This window comes from Pteropus medius, unplaced genomic scaffold, assembly GCF_902729225.1.
Source record: "Pteropus medius unplaced genomic scaffold, Ma_sr-lr_union100, whole genome shotgun sequence".
NCBI lineage: Eukaryota > Metazoa > Chordata > Mammalia > Chiroptera > Pteropodidae > Pteropus > Pteropus medius.
This window is the reverse complement of record NW_024342470.1, coordinates 1,915,503-1,930,144: the sequence shown is the minus strand read 5'-3', so window position 1 is coordinate 1,930,144 and position 14,642 is coordinate 1,915,503. Positions and strand designations below refer to the sequence as shown.

Below are 14,642 nucleotides of genomic sequence, written 5' to 3'. Positions count from 1 at the left end.
GGTGCATCACCTTCCCAGGGCAGTTGTGTTTGCCTACCTGGAAGCTCTCTGAACTATTGGGATTTTATGGAGGCTTCATTAGGTATGATCAATTATTAGCTGTTTCTAGTCCCTTTTCCCTCTCTGTAGAATGAGGGATGGGGCTGAATATTCCAAGCTTTTAATAGTTTGGTCTTTCTGGTGACTAGTCCCCATCTGGGAGCCATCTGAGAGCCCATTCAGAGTCACCTCAATAGAACAAAAGATGCTCTTGGTGTTTTTATCACTTAGGAAATGGCAAGAGTTTCAGGAGCTCTGTGCCAGGAACTGGGGGCAGAGACATAAAATACATATTATATTATTTCACAATATCTTTTACCAAATTTGGGAAAATTTTGATCATTCTTCAAATACTATTTTCTATCTCATTTGGTCTTCTTTCTTTCTGGGGCTCCAATTTTATGTATTTTAGACTTGTTATCCCACAGATCTCTCAGGGCCACTCTTCTGCAGCTTCCCCCCTCTACCTAATTTTTCTCTCTAAACTTTTTTTTCTCTCTGTTTTTCAGATTGGATAATTTTTGTTGATTTATTTTTAAGTTCACTAACTTCTGCATCTCCAATCTGCTGTTAAGCCTATCTACTGAATTACAGTGTCTGTTTCTCTGTTGAGATTTACAATTTTTTCATTCATCATGATCTAGCTGTTTTAAAATCCTTGACTGCTAAATATATTTGCAAGCAACACCTCCGATAAGGGCCTCATATCCCAAATATACAAAGAACTATACGACTCAATAACAACAACAAAACAAACAATCCAATCAAAAAATGGGCAGAGGACCTGAACAGACACTTCTCCCTAGAGGACATACAAATGGCCAAAAAAATATATGAAAAGATGCTCAACATCGCTAGCTGTTAGGGAAATGCAAATCAAAACCACTATGAATACCATCTCATACCTGTTAGAATAGCTATAATTAACAGGACAAGTAATAACAAGTATTGGAGAGGATGTAGAGAAAAAGAAACCTTCATACACTGCTGGTGGGAAAACAGTTGGAGGTTCCTCAAAAAACTAAGAATTGATCTACCATGTGATCCAGCAATCCTACCCCAAAGACGTGAAAACCCATATCTGAAAAGATATTTGCACGACGATGTTCATAGCAACATTATTCACAGTGGCCAGGACATGGAAGCAACTGAAGTGTCCTACGATAGATGACTGGCTAAAGAAGCTGTGGTACATATATACATGGAATATTACTCAACCATAAGAAGAGATGAAATATTCTCATTTGCAAAAACATGGATGGACCTCGGGATAATCATGTTAAGTGAAATAAGCCAGACAGAAAAAGTTGAAAATCACATGGTATCACTTATATATGAGATATAAACCTAAAAGCAATATATGGGATATAAACCTAAAAGCAACAAATGAACAGGACAAACAGAGACTCAGGGACATGGACAATGGACTAGTGGTTACCAGAGGGTGGGAGTGGGGGAGGAGGGGAGAAGTAGATCGGGTAAAGGAAGTCAAAATAGGAGGGTAGAGGGAGGGTAAAGTGGGTAAAGGGGATCAAATATATGGCAGCTGAAGGAAATGACTTTGGGTGGTAATCACACAATAGAATATATAGATGTCAAATTATAATGTACACTTGAAAATTATATAATGGTATTAACCAATATTACCCCAATAAACTTAATAAAACTAAAATTAAAAAAGTAAAATCCTTGTCTGCTAATTCCAATGTTGGGGGTCAACTCAGGCTTGGTTTCTGTTGATTGACTTTTGCCTTGAGAATGAGTCATGTTTTCCTATTTCTTAAAAAAAAAAAATTTCTTTTTTTAATGATGACATTGGTTAATGAAATCCGCTAAGTTTCAGGTATACAATTTAACAGTAAGACATATATACATACATATATTGCATTGTGTGTTCACCTCCCATAGTTAGATTTTCCTGTTTCTTACATGCTGAGCAGTTTTAGATTGTGTCTTTGTCATTGAATATGCTATGTTATAGAGACTGGATTCTGTTACTTTCTAACAAAGAGCATTGACTTTTGTTTTGCTAAACTCTATTCCCCTGTAGTGAGCAGCAGCTTAAATATAATTAAATTCAGTTCTTTTAGTCCTAACTTGGTTGCTTGGGTTCTGTTCCATGCATGCATGGTTTAGGGATCATCCACAGATTTGGGCAGAGTTTATATAAGTTTGAGAGTACCTCCTTTCTGGCTTTCTCTGGAATTTCCCTCCCTCACTTGCCAGCTGCAGTGGTTGCCTTATTGTCTGTCTTCTGGTTCTTCAAGCTAGTAAGACTATATGGGTTTTTATTTGAATTTTAGCTGCCTCTCATGGCACAGATTAAGACCTGCCTGACCAAAAGCCAAAAGAGGGGAAACCAGTGTAGTTACCTTCTTCCAAGTGTTGACTCTCCTTCCCTCTTCAGAATCTGCCTGCTTTTCATTCTCCAGTACCTTCAGGTAGTTTTTTATATTTTACCCAGAGTTCACAGTTTTGTGCAAGAGAGTTGGTCTCATAGAAACTACTTTGACATGACTGGAAGCAAAGCCTCTGTCATACTAGATAAAAATTATTCTGTTGACAAAGGAAATGATGGTTACTTTTATTTTGCTTGAATCTAAGGTAACACTATATGCTCTGGAGAAGCTTTGTATAGTTCAACATAAACCAGGTTGAGAGTTGACTGTATTAAGTTTTTTTCGGGTAGCTGTTTGGGACGTGCCTTTTCATATCTGTTCTACCATTTCAAAACTATCATTGTTTCTCACAGATGTAATACATTTACTATAAATGTGCAACTTTGAGATTTTGGTTAACATTTTCTGATAACCTTTCAGATTACTTAAGACAAATTTTGAGTTTGATTTCCCCCCCCTTTTTCTTTTATCTTGTTCATTTGTATATATGTTTAAAGGGACAGTATTTTGTATCCAACTCACATAAGATTCTCATGATAGGGAAGGAGAAAATATTCTAATTTGAGTCAGCATCAACCTAGAAAACAGTTATTTAGTAGCGAATATATTTTATTTTAGACTGTATGAAAACCTGCCCATTTAGGTTAATCTGTAAGTGGTGTCAAAACATTTCCTGCCCAAATTAGAACATTTGGAGCTGCGCTTTCTAACCTTTTTAGGTCATGTGACCTTTTGAGACTGATGAAAATTGTGTTCCTTTCCCAGAAAAATGCACATATCTTCATACAAAATTTTGTAAATAATTTCAGAGAGTTTAGGGATTCCTTTGAAGCTTCTCAGCATAAGAATCCCTCATTTAGGGTTATTCTAATCAAGCTAGTACCAACAGGCTAATCGCAGCACAAATGTCTGTTTGTTTCTGGCTTGGGCAAAGCAGAACAAATAAACAAAGAATCTGTTAGAAGTCCTGTAAGGCATGCAGGTTTTAAAAAAATCTGCTGATTGATCTGAACTATACTTTCCTGATGGCAGATTCATAAAGCTAGATCGACACCTTAGTTGACTAATTTTTAAGCAGCTGTTAGAAATGGGCCTTAGTTCTGATATCCAGACCTGCTGGTATTTGTGTACTCTGTGTGTGTTGGGCAAATATTTCGTGGTTGTTTCTAGACAATAGGACAGTGTGATTGTAATGTCATATTCCTAATATTGTTTGAATTTTCAAATGTCTAAATAATTGAAGATTAGCCTGTGACACATGTACAGATTTCAGGAGGTGGGGCTATGTAGCTGTTCCTGAGGCATTAAGTCTGTGCTGCTTATTCTCAAAACTCAGCCCTCAGTAAATGATGAAAAAATGAATTATTTTTAAATAAAAAGATCTTAGATTTGTAAATGTCTTTTCTCTGTTACTGTTACTCTTTACAGGGTGGCTGTAATGAACAGGACCCTTATAACTTTTCTTTATACACCTTCTTTCCCCTCGCAGTGAAAATACTATGCTCCTGCTCCTGGTCCAGTCTGAAACATAGAGGGCTTTTGTCTAAGATTGGCACTTTATGTGGTGCCTTTACTCAGAATCTGACTCCATGTTTAACAAGACTTCTTTAGTCAGCTTGTTTGAAAAAGGGGCAGGAGGTGGAGAGGTGGTGGTGGGGGCAGAAGATCTAAAAGACTACTCCCTGTGATTCATAGCCTCCCACTTTTCTTTATCTACACTTCAGGTCAGCTTATCATATTCACCTCTGGCTTCATCTCCCCTGTCTCATCCTTTTAATGCTCATTTAGGGGGTACCTCATAGCCGTCTTAGGAAAATATTCTTCTCTAAAGGCTTTCATGTAGGACAGAGGTAACTGCCCATATTCTTGTATACAGCATGTCCTCAAATAATGTTTAATGTTGTTTCAATATAACATTGATGAGGGAAAGAAATTTGATTTTGGGTTGGCGTTACTGTCTGTGTGAATTTAGTATGTTCTTCCTATGTCTGCGTGGGTTTTCTCTGGGTGTTCTGGTTTCCCGGAGTACGTCCCACATCCCAAAGATGTTCACGTTAGGTGAATTAGCATGTCTTCATTGTCCCAGTCTGAGTACCCTGTGATGAAAGGGTGAGTCTTGCCTTGTACCCTGAACTGTGGGTATAGGCTTCAGCCACCCATGACCCTGAACTGGAATAAACAGGTTGGGAAAGAATTATCTTACTTGTTTTTGTTAATCTTTCTTAAATGTATGTATAGCTCACATTTGTTTCAGTGTTTAATATTAGAAGTGTTTTGAGGCTTTATTTAGAAGTTTGGGGATGTTTTTGTGACCAGAAATATGCCATAGGAATTTAACTCTAGTTTATATCAATTAGCCTATGGTAAAATTCGTTTCATTATATGTCTTTTTGTTTAAAGTCGCAGTTTCCAAGAATTATTGATGGCATTAAGTGAGGACTTACTGTATGTGTCTATATTTTGTGGTTTTTACTAAGGGGGTTTTCTAGTCTGGTAAGGAAGAAATGAGCAAACTGACAAAAGTGAAGAAACTTAGCAGAAGACATCCTTATTTTCTCTCAGAGCTGAATGCAGTTTAAAAATACATTCTGAGAATCTCAGACTTTAGACAAAATCATTATGCTGTCTGCTTGCCATTTAATTACTTTGTACATAAATGTAGGCTTGCCATGGGTGGTGGGTTCTTTGCAGGTGTTACTGGAAGCTCTGAGACTAGCTCTGCATAACTGAAGGGCTTTGTTGCTACTGTTGGTACCAGCTGCCTGCTGATTTTGCCAGTCTTCCTTAGTGAAGGTTACCAAATATATTTTGAGAAATGAAATTTACTGGAAAAGTTTCAGAAGAATCAGTTTGGAAGGGATCAAGAAATGAGAATTGAAATTATACTTGCTTTACTAACAGAAAGAAGATCGAGTCTTGTCAGAAGTTGAAAATTATGAATAAGTGAGCTTCTGATGATGACAGACATAATCTGAGAGAAAATGGAAGTGAAAGTTTAGTTGTAAAAGCATTAACTTTCTGACTGAAATCATTAGTTTCTGGAACAGTTGCCTTAGAATTATTACAAAATCTTTTTTAGAAACTTTTGTGATGTCTCTGGGATGATTTAGAGTGAAAGATGGTCTGACTTTAGGTTCATCCCAATTCTGTGTTGTTGAAAAATACATCTTCCTTAGTAATCAACAGTCCCTTTGGGGTTCAAACCAACTTAGAAAAACTATAGTTGGAACAGAATTTATTCTATCAACTAGAGCATGTGAACAGAGTCCTGTGCAAGTGTGCACAGACCAAATAGACTGAAGATCTTGAGCTTTCCTGATAATAACCCCCCTGTGAAGTGGTTATTTGTATATGTTCTTTTTCCTATTCATTTGACAGTAAGGTCCTTGAGGATAGGTGCTTCGTCTGGTTCATCTCTATCCCCCACAATACTTAAGGCTCTTGTGTAACATGATTATTCAACAAATAGGTATAGAATTCAATTGAATTGTCCTTGATTGTGTTTCCTACATATGTATCTATGACTCCTACTAAATTTATTTGAAATATTTAGGCACATTTAATATGTCCCCCACTCAGTAACCCCTTAGGAAAAGCAATATTTGAGGCAGCATACTTTTGGATAAAGCACTTTATTGATATCTGTTGAGCTCGTCATCTGATTATACTGTTGTAATGTTTTTCAGATTGAATTGTGACTATTAGTAGGTCTGCAGTTAACATATTTGGTTTTAATGGTAAGAGAAATTATGAGAGGGCATCACATAGTAAAGGTGAGTATTGTGAAATTTTGTTTTAGGTAAATTTATATATACTTATCGTGTGTGTTGTTGCTTCATGATGAAAAATTTGTTTCATTCTGGAGTCATGGTCAAAAAATTTGAATCTCACTGCTTTATCATAACACTCTGTTATTTCATTTGTTGTATAGCATTATGCCAGTATATACAGGCTTCTAAAGCCAGGGATGGTGCCAGCCCTTTCATTGCCAGTACAACTGAAGGTAAAAACAAAACAAAATTGAGAATATCCAAAGCTTTCTGGTGGCTCTTACATATGTCTCTCCAGTGACATTTTGTACCCTTTGACCTTCTAACTTTCTTGTGCCTTTTTTGACTAGTAGATTTTTCGCATTTGTATTCCTCTAGGTGGTGGGTTCTTTGGTTCTTCCTCTTTTCACTATAATGCTCTTACTTTAATATGCTGTAATGTTTTTAGGAGGAGAAAGGGGAAAACAAAGGAGAATTTCAGAAATTTCAAATGATTCTGAATTGACAAAATAGCTTTTTTAGATTTACCTTGAAATTTGCTTTCTTACTGTTCTTGAATATTTTGGTCCCTTTGTATTTTTTCAGAGATCATAGAAATGCATACTTTATTCAGAACTTAAAAATATTTAGGCTTCTCTACTGTTATCAGTTGACTTTAAGCAAACTCAATGTGGCTTTCAGAAGAAAAAAAGAGTTGGATATAATCCTTTATCATTCCTTGTGCTTTCTCCTCTTTCTCTCATTAAGGTTAACCATTGAGTTTGTAGTAATCATTTTCATTTTAATGAAAAAAATGATAGGTTGTTGTGTCCAGTATTAACCATGCTAAACTTTTCAGCTTTTTTACTTACCTAATAGCGTTAATACTTTTCCTGTTCTTAGATGGTTGGCATTTCTGTACCTTGCTTTGCCTTCATTTCTCTACCTTGCTGGACTATCAAGCTCAGACATTCATAACCCTGTGATTTCAAGGGACTTTGTGGAGATGATTTACTTCATTCTTTTTTTTGCAGGAGAAAATTTTGAACAGACTCCATTGAGACGAACATTTAAGTCTAAGGTCCTTGCACGATATCCTGAGAATGTAGAATGGAATCCCTTTGACCAAGATGCAGTGGGAATGGTTAGTATTTGTTAACTACACATAGGAGAATTTACAAAGTAAATTTTGAAAAAGGGGTTATATGCAGAATGTTCATGATTCTGCATTTTTGATCAACATACCAAATATTCAGAATACATATATTAATAGTAAAAGTCACAGTCTGTTTTTATTATGTCAAATAAATACATAGCAATGGGTCAATGAACTTTTTTTGTGGTACGGAGCTATTGGTTGCTTATAGCATTGAGATTACATGAATAGTGAGGTTAAATCATTTTTCTTTCAATCTGTGTTGTATATATCTGAGTGATATGGTAGAAATGGATATTTTTATTTCATCATAATTTTAGATAAGACATAGAAAAATGAATAAGCTAACCTTTATTGAAGGTTCACCTTGTGCTAGGCACTGTGATAAGCATTTTACATGAATTAATTTATTTAATCCTCATAATACTCCTTATGTAGATAGTATTAAATAAATATACACAGACATATACATAATTTATAAATGAGGAACTAAGATCTAAAGAGGTTAAGTAATGTGTTCAAGGTCACATGGCTAAGAAGCCATTGAGCTGGGGATTGAAAACCCTACTTTGGTTCCAGAGCTCTGTTCTCAAACATATCTTTGTACTGCCTCTATTAATTTTTAATAGCTTTTTATAGTTTTTAGAAGATGATCTTGTTTGATGTGTACAATAATCTTATAAGGTAGGCGGAATCTTTATTTCACAGATGAGATAACTGAATCTTAGCCTCAAGTTTTTTGACGTCAAGTCCAGTGCTTTTTTCATTTTAACATGCTGTATTCTAGAAACACCTAGGCTTTGAGAAGTCAAGTTCAAGGCTAATAGATTAACATAATGTAGGTCCTTGTATTTTTTAACTCGGGCTGCTGGTAGTTCATTTGTATAGTCAGGTTTATGTAAAAGAAAAATGGAGACTGATTGATTCAGGTCAGTTCGATCAGCTTTCCAGATTTCTTTATATAACTCATCTGAGTTAAAGTGGAAAAAGTACATCTTTATCCTGATTATGTCATCTCCTTGCTTTATGTGAAATGAGCATTTCTTTTTTTTTTTTTCTATGAACAAAGGTTTTATTGATGACAAATTTTGTAAGCTGATAGTCTAAAACTTTATTTTTAGGTAGAAAGTTGTATCTGTCTGGATTTTAGATATATTTCTAGCATCATCTCTCAATACATGCTGTCATGCTTATCCACCTCCCTAAATTCTCCAAGCTTTCTTTTATCTCCTTATCTTTGTGCATTTTATTCTTACCCCTCAAATACTCTTCTTTCCTTTGTCTACCTCATGAACATAATCTTGTCTATGAAGCCTTTTCTGATGTTCCTAGGCTAAGTCGTCTGCTCTTTGTTCCCCTAGCACTTTGCATATACTTCTTTATAGCCCCGATAACTGCATTATCATTTTATTTACGTGTGTGTCTTACAATGGAATATCTTTAGGGCAGTTATTTTGTTGTGTTGATTTTGATATCCCAAACACTCACTGCAGTAGGTGCTCTGTAAAGTAAATAAATAGTGATGGTGTTCTGAAAAGAGGGTCAGCAGTGACTGTTCTCACCACTTGTTTCCTTGTTGTCTTTTGCAGCTATGCATGCCCAAGGGGCTGGCATTCAAGACCCAGGCTGATCCCAGGGAGCCTCAGTTCCATGCCTTTATTATCACCAGGGAGGATGGCTCTCGGACATTTGGGTTTGCCCTCACATTTTATGAGGAGGTGACTAGCAAACAGATCTGCAGTGCAATGCAGACACTCTACCACATGCATAATGCTGAATATGATGTCCTACATGCTCACCCTGCTGATGGCCGAGACCACAGTGGCATGGAGGATGGTGAAGGCACTCCTGGAACCAAGTTGCAGCGCTTCAACTCCTACGACATTAGCCGGGACACGCTCTATGTCTCTAAGTGCATCTGCCTCATCACGCCCATGTCCTTCATGAAAGCGTGTCGTAGTGTGCTGGAACAACTTCACCAGGCAGTCACTTCACCTCAGCCCCCTCCACTGCCCCTTGAGAGCTACATATACAATGTACTCTATGAGGTGCCACTCCCACCTCCTGGCCGGTCCTTGAAGTTTTCTGGAGTCTATGGGCCAATAATCTGCCAGAGACCAAGTACCAATGAGCTTCCCCTATTTGACTTTCCTGTCAAAGAGGTCTTTGAACTGCTCGGGGTGGAGAATGTGTTTCAACTCTTTACTTGTGCTCTTCTGGAGTTCCAAATCCTGCTCTACTCACAGCGTAAGTTAGTGCTTACTAGAGCTCTTTCCTTGCATAGGGCCTCCCTTATTTCCTAAATCAGATACAGTGGGGCTGACTGTAAAGGTCATAAGCTGTTATAATTTGGGGAAAACCTAGATCTTTTGCAAACCAATCGGACATGAGAGGGATATCATTTCTAATTGCCTATCATCATAGCCTTCTGCTGGGCTCTCCAGTCTGGGAGGAGAACCCTGATATCCCTTCTGATTGATGTTGAAAAGAGGGACAGGAGGTGATAGTCATAGGAAGCTCACTTTCTATCAATTCTTGTTCTATCATTTTGCAGGTTTCTTCCCCTTCCTCAGTCTGACAGTAAAATTGAGGATTCACAAACAGTGAACCTTCATATTTTTGATAAAATATATTTGAGAAAAATCAGGATGTATTGCTTCTTTCTGTTGCTTGTTATAACTAAATTGTTTTTATAAATGAGAGGTTAAGTGAATGAGAGCAGCAGATTTGAAGAAAAAAGTAGATTAGAAGGAAACAAATGTTTATAAAGTGAGCCAGATAAGCAACATAAAATTCATTCATTCGCTATATATTTATTGAGAGCCTTCTGTATACCAGGCATTATTCCAGGGGCTAGAGATACAATGGTGGACAAAACAGGTAAAAATTCTTCCTATAATGGAACTTTAGTGAGGAAGAAGAAGTGATTAAATAAATAAAATTTATAATATGTAAAGTGATCGTAATGTCTATGGAGAAAAATAAAACAGAGAAGAGAATGGTATTTAGGGAAGGAAAGTTCCAATTTTTAATAGAGTGATTAGTCCTCTCTGAGTGACCCATATTAATATCTGTGGGAAAAGCATTCCAGGCAAAGAACACATGAAGTATAAAGGTTTTAAGACAAGAACTTGTTTGCTTTGTTCAAGAAGCTGAGTGAATGGAATGGAACAAAAGAGCAGGAGTATAGTAGCAGATGGTGTTAGAGACTTAACAGGATGCCAGATCATACAAAGTCTTCTAGGCCATTGTAAAGACTTTATTACTCTGAGATGCATAGTCATTGGAGGTTTTAAGTTTTTTGACTATTTTGAAATACTATCCAGCTTATGAAAGAGTTGCAAGAAGTATTCAGAGAACTCTTGGAAGAACAATTCACCAGTTGTTAACACTGGCCACATTTGTTTTATCATTCTCTTTCTCTGTCTCTGTATGTGTGTGAATGTAACTGAACTACTGAGAGTCATTATAGACACCATGTCCCTTAACTCCAAAATGTGTCAGCTTTTCTTTTATAAGAATAAGAACATTTTCTTATGTAACCATACTATGATTATCAAATTTAGGAAATTCGACATTGTTACAATACTGTATTCAAAGTTTCACCATTGTCCAATAGTGTCTGTTATGATAAATTTTTTTTATTCCTTATCTAGGATCTAGTCCATAACGTGCGTTGCTTTTAGTTGTCAGTTCCTTATGTCTTTCATGAAATTGACTTTTTTTTGAAGAGTATAGGCAAGGTATTTTGTAGAATGTTCCTATGTTTAGATCTGTCTGATGTTTTCTCATGATTAGAGTCAAGCTATAAATTTTGGCTGGAATGTCACAGAAGTGATGTGATTCAGTGCATTATAGGAGTAGGTACATAATGTCTATTTTTAACACAGGAGGGATATCATGTCAGTTTGTCCCATTTTTTGGTAATGTTAATTTGGTCACTTGGTTAAGATGATGTCTGCCAGATTTGTTAACTGGAAATTTATCCTTTTCCCCTTTGTAATTAAATAATTTGTGAGGAGATACTGTGAAACTCAGTAAATATACTGTTCCTCTTCAGAGTTTTGCCTAATGGCTTTAACATCCATTAATGATTCTAGTCTGAATCAGTTATTACCATGTAGGTTACAAAATGGTGATTTTTCTAACTAACTCCATCTGTATTTATTAATTGACATTTTACTATGAGGAAGAACATTCTATCTTTTTTGTTTGTTAGTTTATTATTGTATGCACAGATTTTAATTATTCAGTAGGTTATACATTACTATATTTATTTTAATGCTCATATTGTCCCAGATTTGGTCCATGGGCAAGAGAATAATGTTTAACCTCCATGAAAGCAGGAGTTTTGCCTTTTGTTTACTGATGTATTCTAAGCACTAGAATAATGGTATATATGGGTGCTCAATAAATGTTTGTTTAATGAATTAATAATTTATGCTTATTAACAAGAACACTATAGTTACTGTATTAAGAGGCTGTCTCGAAAGGGGATATGAAGGAAAGCAAAGAGTATAGTTAGGATGCAGTTGCAATAATCCAGGTGAGAGATGATATTGGCTGTGACAGTGAAGGTAACAGAGGTTTTAGTGAAGTGGTATGAAATGGTTGGGTTCTGGATTTAGTTTGAAGGTGAAGTAATGGAGAGTACATTGAATTGAAGAACACCCACCCCATCTAAAGTGGACAGCCACTAAATTAGCTCCAGTTAATTCCTTGTGGGAAAGCTGACCTAATATTGCTAGATCTTCCAATTTTTTCACAAGGACCCAGATTTTTTATGTTAAATTTCTGATTTTTAAACGTTGGCAATAGCATTTTTGTTAAACACTGCAGGCCAAATGAAAAGCATCTGTAGATTGAATGTGGTTCCTTAGCCTTCACTATTCAGCTTCTGGTTTAAAATATGAAGTTTCAGACTTCTATCTCTGGGTGAAGGATAGACTTGGACAGATCATATTGCTCTCTTAGTTACTGTTTCTTGACTGGAGCTTGGCAAAAGTATTTTAAAACAGAGCCATAATTGAATAGTGAAGACTAGAACAGAGTAGAGAGGAGGACTCCAAACCAGATAGGGTGTTAGAAGGTGCAGTGGCACTTAGGCACCTAGGATGGAGTGTGGATGTTTAGAGTTGGGAAAAGGAGGTTTAAAACCAGAAATATGACAGGTGACATTTTTCCACAAGAGCTCCTTCTTATATTTCCCAGAATATGGGTTATTGTATCCATAATAAAAATGTAAGGAGATTTGAAGGTAATTGAGAAGATTTTTGTGTGTAGAATCAAATTGAACTCAGGACCCAAAAAGTCACGCTCACACATTCAAGAAAAGGCTTTTTCCAAAATATTCTTGGGCATTGTCGAGCATAGCTGAGGCTAAAATGGAGTGACCTTTTATTAGATGTAGGCTATGCTCTCTGTTATTAATAGAGCACTTTGAACAATTCAGGTTGGTTTTCTTGAAAAAGTTTTTATTTATGATTCAAAGACCTTATGTGGATGAAAATCTCTCTGGCTCTCCAAAAACATGCTGTCACCAGTCACACTTGTTATTGCCCAGTGTATGTCCTGCCTTCTGAATAGGAAAGAGGTATTAGGGAAAAGGAATGCAGGTGAAATTGTACAACTCTAAAATAAGCCTTTAAGTGACTGAACTTGCAGTTTTAAGCAATGTGTGTGTGTGTTTTTTTAATTCGTGTAGATCAATTTATTTACTACTGGATAATATTTGTTCTTTGGTCCATAGAGAGATAGGTTTTTTTTTTTTTTTAAATCAATTCCAAAGGAAGTAAAATGAAATCTTCCCTGTCTCCCTTCTCTGGTAGCCATAGATCAAATTTCTTGTGTATTCCTAATGAAAATAATATTTTTTAAAAACAAATAAATAATATGTGGATAAATAATGAAGAGAAAGTTAAGTTTCCTTTTCTTTTTGATCTAGAATCCTACCTCTGCGATCTCATATTTTTTAATGCCCGCCTCCCAAATATTTTTAAACAATGCACTATTTTTTAAGTGAGTACACACATGCATTAATTTTAATAATCTTTTAATTATGCATACACATTATGATATATTAAAATTAATTTTAATATACCATACATATATGTTTTAAATATATTATTAAAACTTGGAAGAAAGCATTGCGGTCACATGGTAGAAGTTTAAAACATTACAAAAGGGTGTGTAGTGAAGTGTAAGACTCCCACCTCTGCCCCTGGTTCTTCTTCAGAGAGATTACCACTGTTTCCTTCCAGACATAGTTATGCATATACAACATGTATACTTTTAAAAAACAACACAAACGGGAACATACTTATTGTTTTATATCTTCTTTCATTTAATAATATGTCTTGGAGATATTAGAACTAGAGATTAGATTATTTCCTAAGAACAAAGAGTACATGAGAAATTTATTCATATGGTTTTCACAGAAGTGCAAGTATGCAAGAGTAGTTTATAACGCAGTTTCTGATGTGCAGGAACTGCCCTGAAGTTTGTTTAGGAGTGGACTATCTGTAGAGTGATCTCAAGTCTTATCTTTCTCTGCACAGAGACAAGTCACAAAAATGAGTTGATTCCTATCTCCTCACAATTTAGTGGTGGTTGTAATCCTACTGTGTTTTGCATTATCTCCTTTTGTTGAAAGTAATTGCTCATTAAACATCGGGGGAGTGGTGAGAGGACCCACACAGTTGCCTGGAGCTGAAGTGTCTTCAGTTGATTTTGATTGGCTGAAATGCTTTGGGTATAGATGACCCTCAGCTGCTTCTTATTTATTGGTTTCACCTTCTTGGAACTTTGAACACAGAGACCGGCAATGACAAAGGAGGTACTAATTGTTTGTACTAGTGTGTAGAGATGCCTTGTTGCTTACACCTCTTGGAGGTTAGCATCCTAGTGTCCGTACCACAGATTGCTATATTGCTGAGACATTATTAGGCCATCCTTCAAGGTGGGTTGTTGCTTTTGTAAAATATAAAAATGTGGAGAAAAAAGAAACCTACGACTCACAGATCAGAAAGGCTATAAAATCTCAAATTTCAGATATTTATAAAACCAAACCACATAAATGGAAAGCAGTTTAGCCTTGAAAGAGATTCTCTCTCACCTCCAAAAGTGTTTTGTTTCTAACAGTCCTATAGTTTTAAGTGCATTGCAAGGAATTCTTCAGAGATTTCAGTCTGAGGCAAATAAAGTTATCTGCTGTAGCAGAAATAGAGGGCTGAGTTTCAGATACTAAATTAGATTCATCCTGAAAAGTAGGGAAAACCAGAACTAGACTTCTGTGCTTTT

At 36.1% G+C, this 14,642-nt stretch overlaps 1 protein-coding gene across 1 annotated transcript in view; it reads left to right on the top strand.

Annotated features, from left to right (window-relative positions):
* DENND5A (DENN domain containing 5A) overlaps window positions 1–14,642 on the top strand; it is a 77,496-nt gene that overhangs the window by 20,097 nt on the left and 42,757 nt on the right. Inside the window, 3 exon segments of the mRNA XM_039863542.1 lie at window positions 6,370–6,441; window positions 7,222–7,331; window positions 8,933–9,590. Of these exon segments, the coding sequence (XP_039719476.1) occupies window positions 6,370–6,441; window positions 7,222–7,331; window positions 8,933–9,590 (840 nt within the window).